The following is a 7781-nucleotide window of genomic DNA, read 5'->3' on the forward strand; positions in this document are numbered from 1 at the left end:
GATATTCTCCTGACAAAAGATCTGTAACTCTTATAATTGAAATACGAATCTATGCAAGAGCATTTTAACCCCTCAGAGATATTCGCTGCAGCACACATAGATTTAGTTGAGAAGCCTTTAGCTTAAAAAGTCTAGAGAAGCAGTCACAAGAAACTCTCACAAGCTGAATAGAATCATATGAACGTAACAATCACAGAACAACTTTTATCATTGCTTAAAATAATGAGATGTGAAGAGTCTCTCGACTGCGAGTAAAGTCATACTTCTTAAGAGTGAGGAGCATTGCCAACAGAGTGATCTTGATCATCTCTAGTACTCTCATATTCTCTCAAACTAGTTTAGCGTTAACGCAATCCCCACCTCACGAGAACACGAACTAGTTTATCCAAACATGTAATATAAGCTTGCATCATTATCGATTTCAGGAATGTTCACTTCAATGCATATGATGTCACAGATCCTCGAGTCTATTCTCATTTCTCAAACAAGACTTTCAATGATCATTCATGGCCTCTAATATAGTAAATCCCTATTACTTATCTCACACATCTACCGATTCAATACTAGTTTTATCTAGTGTCAAGTCACAAGCAAACAAGCAACGATCTTTACACTCAAGACCAATAACATCATAGATATATATATATAGCACACTTCGGTTCAAGAGTTGGAAACACTAGATTAAGACCAATAACCACTGAACAAGAGACGAACTCTCTTTACTAAAATCTTAATATCTCAACACTAACCAACGTTTAAGCGTCACTATCGTCGCTGCTATCATCATCATCCTCGTTAGCTCCACCACGGTCATTGGAGATGTAGACTCCAGGCTGGATCGATCGTCTCCTAGTCCTCGACGGGAGGATATTATCCAAATCCACCTCCGCCAACGGATCGTCTGACAAATCGCTTTCATCATATTCATCGCCATCTTCGTCGTCTTCATCATCATCATCAGTATCGTCACTCTCCTCAACTTCGATCATTTTTCCTTTTCCTTTATCCTCTCTCGATATGCCTTTTCCTTTCCTATCAACCTCCCCATCATCATCATCCTCGTCTTCCTCTTGCTCTTCTTCTTCTCCATCTCCACCTTCTTTCTTCTCTTCATCTGCAAGATCGTCGGGTACGCCTATATTCTCGACACCGCTTCCGTTAACTTCTCCGTCTTTAGACTCGGAACCAGCAGAGCTCGACGACGGATTAAGCTTCTGAGCCTTGCTCGCCACATTGTCCTCGTCTTGGGAACAGGGATCCGATTTCCGCTTCACCGGAAACGATGACTCCTGCTGATTCTCAACGTCAGCCATGGATGAATCGTCTTCCTCACACTTCAGAGACTCGCGGCGGGTTCGATGAGTTAGGGCTTTGAGCAAACAGAAACAAACTGTAGCCCTAAAATTTTCGCGGTAATTTTCTATTTACTTTATTTATTGGGCTCGGCCCATTAGCCCATTTTCTCGTAACTGATTTTTTTGGAGATCGTGCGGGGAGATACTTAACCGGTCTAGCGCTACTGCCACTATCTAACCGGTTTGGTTTTACTCCCGTTAGTAATATAATTCGAACCGGTTTATCCATCATGATTGAAGAAGTAGAGAGATCCATCGGAGAAGAAGAAGAGAGAGATTTTGAGAAACAATGACGTCGAGGTACTGGGTGGTGTCTCTACCGGTGAAGGACTCTTCTTCCTCCTTGTGGAATCGTCTCCAAGAGCAGATCTCTAAGCATTCATTCGATACTCCAGTTTATCGGGTACGCGATCTAATTTCCAGCAGAGATCTTGTGATTTCGATCTAATTTTGATTTCAATTTTGGCAGTTCAACATACCTAATCTTCGTGTTGGAACCTTAGATTCTCTTCTCGCTCTCGGCGATGATCTGCTCAAGGTAACATTTCGCGTTTTCCTCTCCTGATTGGATCACGATGATGATGATGATCGATTGGGATGTGCAGTCGAACAGCTTTGTGGAAGGAGTTTCTCAGAAGATCAGGAGGCAGATCGAGGAGCTGGAGAGGATTTCTGGTGTTGAGAGCAATGCTCTTACTGTTGATGGAGTTCCTGTTGATTCTTACCTCACCAGGTATCTCATTTTCTTCTTTCTGATTGCTGTTATGATGTGATCAAGATCGGTAAAGAACGAAACTTTGTTTTGATTGGCGTCAAGGTTTGTGTGGGATGAAGCTAAGTACCCAACAATGTCGCCTTTGAAGGAGGTTGTTGAGAATATTCAGTCTCAGGTTGCCAAGATTGAGGATGATCTCAAGGTATTCATGCTTGACCTTTAGCTCGAATGGGTCTATTGGTATTACATGTTTGAACAATGCGAGTTTCTTTGTGGAGAGTAGTTTGTAGATCTTGTTTTATTTTACGATTAGAAATATCTTCTGGTGATTCAGTGAATTGGTAGTGTTAACGAGTCTGATTTCACGTGTATTCAGGTTCGTGTAGCTGAATATAACAATGTCCGCGGTCAACTCAATGCCATTAACCGAAAGCAAAGTGGAAGGTAAGCTTTTGTCTTCTTTCTCTTATCCATACTTTTCTCATCGATCTTAGTTTTAAAAAAAAAAAAAAAAAATATGTTTGTGGCAATGTGGCTGAGTTTGATCTTCCTCCTTTTTGTTACAGCTTAGCTGTTCGTGACCTCTCAAACTTGGTTAAGCCAGAAGATATTGTGGCCTCAGAACATCTCGTGACTCTCCTTGCTGTTGTTCCAAAATACTCTCAAAAAGATTGGCTAGCATGTTATGAGACATTAACCGAATACGTGGTAAGTTGTTGATTTGTTCAGTTTATGGATTAGACCAATGGTAACACTTTTATTTTCCGTCACAGTGAAAGTGATATTAATCACTTTATCCAAACTGTTTTCAGGTTCCTAGGTCCTCGAAGAAGTTGTTTGAGGATAATGAGTACGCTCTTTACACCGTGACTCTCTTTACTCGTGTTGCAGACAATTACAGGACAAGTGCCCGTGAGAAAGGGTTCCAAGTGAGTGTGCTATTCAAGTTCTTGATATGGCCTTTATAGCTTCCTTAGAAGTCGGAAATAACTACCTGCTAGTAGTAGTGATACAATCAGAAATAACTTACCTGTTGATTCTAAAAGCTTTGTTCAACGTACGTTGTACACCGTTTTCTTTTAGATCCGTGATTTTGAACATAGCGTTGAAGCACAAGAGACTCGTAAACAAGAGCTAGAAAAGTTGGTTCAGGATCAGGAAAGTTTGAGAACCTCTCTTTTGCAATGGTGCTACACCAGCTATGGAGAGGTACTACACATAGCTATGCTCTGGTAACATCATCTTAGAAATCAATATCCTGAATCTGTTTTAATCGTTTGGTCTATATCTGTAGGTTTTCAGCTCCTGGATGCATTTCTGTGCTGTGCGCATATTCGCTGAGAGCATTATGAGATATGGTCTACCTCCTGCGTTCTTGGTAAGTTATGACTCCAAGCTATGCTTTTTCAAGATATGGTCTACCTCCCTCAACCCTGTTAACTCCCTGACCAAACTACTTTCTCTTGTCAATGAGTTATTTTCCAGGCATGCGTCTTATCTCCGGCTGTGAAGAGTGAAAAGAAAGTACGCTCCATTCTTGAACGCTTGTGTGATTCTACCAACAGGTATGCTTTATCGCTCTAGACATAGGCTACATGTAAGAAGTAGAATGTTTGAGTCTGATTGTATGAAAAAACAATGCAGTTTATACTGGAAAAGCGAGGAGGATGGAGGAGCTGCCATGGCTGGTTTAGCCGGTGACTCGGAGACACATCCTTATGTCTCCTTCACGATCAACCTTGCTTGAAATTGATGAGAGATTGGTTTGATGCTTCTTCTCCATCTGTTATGTTTGTTTTGTGTTCTATATATTTCATTTTTTATTTTTCGTAATATATTTTGAAAATAAAAGAAGGAAATATTAAGGTGGCACTCAAGATACTGTAATTTTATTTTGGCCGGAGTCTTTTTAGATTCCGATGAGTTTCTGATACTTGTGGAGGAGAGAAGAGGTTATACAGTTGGTACCTTCTCAAATAATAATATTTTCTTATTTCACTGTAACGTTTTATGTATTTAAGCTACTTTTCATCAGTCAGAGCAATTCAAATTTGTTCGTTTTTACAAAAAAAACAAATCTGACCGACTCAATTTTTGTTCATACTTTTTTCTCTTCGTAAAGTTGAGCTATCCATCCGCAGAAGTCCCATGGTTTGGATGACACTAAAGTACTACTAACACATCTGACTTCTGTAGGTATATTCCTAATTATACTGTTAATTTCTTAAATAAATAAATACACATAAGTGTAACAGTATCAAAATAGTACATGTCGAAGTTCGCAAGGTTTAAGAACAAAAATAACAAGGAGAAGGAAAGTAAAAGCGAAACACAAAGATTACAACATCAATAAAGTACAGATAGAAAGCTATAGATCCCAACAATGACCAGAACCAAAGGAACATCAGGACGGAGCCGCATGGAGATGCCTGCAACCTTCCCATTAAACTGGCCTGAGCTAGGACCAGGGGCCTCTGTTTCTGGAGCAGGAGATGCAGCAGTATCGAATGTACGGTCTTTTGTCGGAGAAGGGAAAAATGAAGACATATCTGGTGCATTGCTATACGGTAAGACAGCAGGAGAAGCTAAGATTGTGGGTTCACTGCAAACCAGAGTCCATTGAACCGACACAACGATCAAGAGAAACACAGAAACTGAGAAGCTAGACGACAGAGCCATGGGTGTTTCTTTTTCTTTTCCTTCTGTTCTGCAGAGAAGAAAGATACTTCTTCCAAGTGATTATAAAGAACAAAACAGAGAAAAGACAGATTATTTTGTTCCCATGTGTGTATGTGCGTGTCTTACTAAGAAACAAAGAAGTGAATGAATGTCTTCACGGACTACGTTATGGGTCCTTGACTGTTTTCACATGCCTGTTTTGTTTCTACCTCTCAAGTCATGTGAGTGCATTTACCTCTTCTCACTTCCACCACCTAAGGGTAATAAGTAATGTGCTAATCATTCATAATATAAGATTCTTTTTACCTTTGGTTTAATAAGAATTACATAAAATATTCTTTTAGAAAGCTTGCGAATGAAATGAATCAAACAAAACAAAGATGGGCTATAAAGACAACAAAAATTAACGATTTAATCCCTTTTTTTCTTTCTCAAAAACAAACAATACAAGAGGCTCGTGACAGTAGCATGTAATCTGCAAAGCTTGTTGATCTTCTTCTGCAGACTCAAATGGCGTGTGAATGTCTTGACAATAATGATGCTACAACAGTCTAAGATGAGCGGTATCATTCAACCGCTTAACCTGCCACCCGGTTTTCCACGAATGTTGCAACACGGTCACGGAGGAATCCTCCACACAGATCTTATGCGTCATTACCGAGCTGCATCCGAGTACACCGGTCAGAAGACACTTGATAGGTAACGAATGTGTGAAAACTCCAATGCAGGTCGAGAGCTGAGAAGAGGAACTCTTGCTGTTTACATCACCAAGCTGTTGTTCATCGTTCTGATGATTAAACATCTCTTCACCACCCGTAGTGTTCATCACCTGAAACCTGCTCTTCCCAGACTTCTTCCTCGTCAAACTTGGACGATGAATAGACGTAGCTAGCGAGTGAGGATTACTACTCTGTGACAACCCTACTCGAGCATTGTTGTGATGTGTAGACCTAAGTCCGTTGAGAAACTGAACCATCCGAAACTCAACTTGTCTGAGTGACTCACCTGACGGAGGTGAGAAGTCAGGTTGGCTTCTCTCTATCAAACTCAGAGTCTCGGGCGTGTAGATCTCTGATCTGTGGAAGCCTTCCCATTCTCCTAGACTCATCTCAACGATAGCGTCTGAGGACTGTACATGCTCCTCCGGAAAATTCATCTCCTACATAGAAGCATCAAACGCAGCGTTTAATCAAGAATCAGTTACAAATCAACATTTCGTCTTCTTCAACGATCCTAAACACTCTATGAAGAGTATCAAAGGCAATGATTCATCTATAACACAGCCTTAAGATCTGAAGTGAGATTACCTGGCAAACGGAAACGGCCATGGATCTAGCTCGATCCAGAGGCGAAGCGAAGACGGAGGCGAACCGAACGCCTTCGGAGTTCAAGAACACGGCGAGAGCCCTCGCCTGGCGTTTCCCGTTGGGGGTGAGAGCTGCCACGTGGCACCTCCCTCCGATCAGATCGGGCCTTAGGTCGAGATCGCACTCTCCGTGGCTGATTAGATAAACCTCCGTGACGGCAGCGGCGCGATCGTGCTCCACCGCGGAGGAGGAGACACCGGAGAAGAGAGGAGGAGGTGGGGCGAGGAGGACGTTGTAAGGGTCCCAGACTTTGATCGAAGGTCCTATTCGAGGCGTGCCGAGGGAAGAGAGCTGAGGAGAGAGAGGGGAGGCGGACGCGTGGCAGGGAAGCATCTCGGGCTCTTGCTCGAGGACTTTCTTCACCAAAAGACTGTCCAGCTCGGTCCTTCTTCTGTTCAGTCCGTCGTTAGCATCTTCTTCTTCTTCGATTTCTGGTTCATCTTCTTCGTCGTCTTCTTCTTCATCGAGTAGCTGCGAAGACTGTGATGAACCCATCTCTTTGTTCAACGTGCTCGGAAAGTGAGAAAAGTTGCGGGGGCGAGGTTAAACCGGTAGAGTAATGCTGCTTCCAGCGAATAACATTTTCAGATCTTGATGAGCTGTAAACCTCCAGATTAATTAGAAGGTTTTGAATCTCACTGGTACGGCCCAAACGTAGCAATAAGTATTGGGCCTACCTGTCTAAAATATTCAAAATCTTGGCCCTCAAGTAACACATTTCTTTTCCATAATGATTAGGCATTATAACCATAGACTAACTCTAGGGTTTAAAATGAATTTGTGTCAGCACTAGTAAATATAGTCAATTGACCTTGTTGGTGTATTTTACCTACAATATTTTTAACAGTGACTTAATCATTCTTAACTTAAAGAATTTACGCTAGCTTTCAAAAGTCCAAAAATATATTTTAAATTAATATGATCTCAAATATAATTTATACTAATAAAATGGACCTTTTGAGCCTCCATAGGGCGTCCACGTCAGCGGAAAAAACTTATTCTAAAAGATGGCACGTGGCTTAACAAAAAATAAAAATACAAATACATATAAAGAAAAATAAATAATAAGTAAACATACAATATAAGAAATAGAAATGTTACATTAAACAATAATAAGTAAATATACAATATAAGAAAAATAAATAAAAAGTAAATATACAAAATAAGAAATAGAAATATTACATTAAACATCTATCAAAATTTATAATCTGATATAAAAGCAAGAAAATTAGAAAACGTAAATGTATAATTAAAAAATGAAAAAACTAAATTAAACAAAAGTAAATATACAATATAAGAAATAGAATATTACATTAAACATCTATCATAATTTATAATCTGATATAAAAGCAAGAAAATTAGAAAACGTAAATATATAATTAAAAAATGAAAAAAAACTAAATTAAACATCTATCTGAAAAATGTATCTATACTAAAAAAAATAGAGATCTATACTAATAAAATGGAGGCTTTGAGGTTCATAGGACGTCCACATCAACGGAAAATATTTCTTCTAAAAGATGACACAAGGCATTAACAAAAAATAAAAATTAATTATACATATAAAGAAAAATAAATAATATGTAAATATATAATATAAGAAATAGAAATGTTACATTAAACAATAATAAGTAAATATACAATATAAGAAAAATAAATAAAAAG

The 7781-nt window shown here is 39.4% G+C and overlaps 4 protein-coding genes across 4 annotated transcripts; 1 reads left to right on the forward strand and 3 right to left on the reverse strand.

The window, feature by feature from the left end:
* Window positions 1-550: 550 nt before the first annotated feature.
* LOC106312481 (histone H2A.Z-specific chaperone CHZ1-like) lies at window positions 551-1407 on the reverse strand. Its single transcript, XM_013750025.1, has one exon. The coding sequence runs from the start codon at window positions 1311-1313 to the stop codon at window positions 756-758; it is 558 nt and encodes a 185-aa protein (XP_013605479.1). The 5' UTR covers window positions 1314-1407; the 3' UTR covers window positions 551-755.
* A 157-nt stretch (window positions 1408-1564) lies between these two features.
* LOC106312480 (V-type proton ATPase subunit C) lies at window positions 1565-4104 on the forward strand. Its single transcript, XM_013750024.1, has 11 exons — window positions 1565-1758; window positions 1825-1893; window positions 1961-2088; window positions 2173-2272; window positions 2447-2514; window positions 2637-2778; window positions 2883-2999; window positions 3154-3279; window positions 3365-3448; window positions 3556-3635; window positions 3715-4104. The coding sequence occupies exons 1-11, from the start codon at window positions 1645-1647 to the stop codon at window positions 3815-3817; spliced, it is 1131 nt and encodes a 376-aa protein (XP_013605478.1). The 5' UTR covers window positions 1565-1644; the 3' UTR covers window positions 3818-4104.
* Window positions 4105-4286: 182 nt separating this feature from the next.
* Window positions 4287-4827, reverse strand: LOC106310420. Its single transcript, XM_013747655.1, has one exon. It carries the CDS (start codon window positions 4747-4749, stop codon window positions 4417-4419), a length of 333 nt encoding a protein of 110 aa, XP_013603109.1. The 5' UTR covers window positions 4750-4827; the 3' UTR covers window positions 4287-4416.
* Window positions 4828-5110: 283 nt separating this feature from the next.
* LOC106307382 lies at window positions 5111-6712 on the reverse strand. The gene is made up of 2 exons (XM_013744320.1): window positions 6057-6712; window positions 5111-5908 (listed from the first exon to the last, which is right to left on the reverse strand). The coding sequence occupies exons 1-2, from the start codon at window positions 6609-6611 to the stop codon at window positions 5291-5293; spliced, it is 1173 nt and encodes a 390-aa protein (XP_013599774.1). The 5' UTR covers window positions 6612-6712; the 3' UTR covers window positions 5111-5290.
* Between the last annotated feature and the right edge of the window lie 1069 nt (window positions 6713-7781).

The sequence above is a fragment of the Brassica oleracea genome, chromosome C8 (assembly GCF_000695525.1).
Source record: "Brassica oleracea var. oleracea cultivar TO1000 chromosome C8, BOL, whole genome shotgun sequence".
In the NCBI taxonomy this organism is placed as follows: domain Eukaryota; kingdom Viridiplantae; phylum Streptophyta; class Magnoliopsida; order Brassicales; family Brassicaceae; genus Brassica; species Brassica oleracea.

Excerpts from the sequence above, each read along its gene's own strand:
- LOC106312481 (XM_013750025.1), bottom strand. The coding sequence starts at position 1,313 with ATGGCTGACGTTGAGAATCAGCAGGAGTCATCGTTTCCGGTGAAGCGG.
- LOC106312480 (XM_013750024.1), top strand. The coding sequence starts at position 1,645 with ATGACGTCGAGGTACTGGGTGGTGTCTCTACCGGTGAAGGACTCTTCT. Across the intron at positions 1,759-1,824 it reads TCGATACTCCAGTTTATCGG|TTCAACATACCTAATCTTCG; the intron begins GTACGCGATCTA and ends CAATTTTGGCAG. Across the intron at positions 1,894-1,960 it reads TCGGCGATGATCTGCTCAAG|TCGAACAGCTTTGTGGAAGG; the intron begins GTAACATTTCGC and ends TGGGATGTGCAG.
- LOC106310420 (XM_013747655.1), bottom strand. The coding sequence starts at position 4,749 with ATGGCTCTGTCGTCTAGCTTCTCAGTTTCTGTGTTTCTCTTGATCGTT.
- LOC106307382 (XM_013744320.1), bottom strand. The coding sequence starts at position 6,611 with ATGGGTTCATCACAGTCTTCGCAGCTACTCGATGAAGAAGAAGACGAC. Across the intron at positions 5,909-6,056 it reads TGGCCGTTTCCGTTTGCCAG|GAGATGAATTTTCCGGAGGA; the intron begins GTAATCTCACTT and ends GCTTCTATGTAG.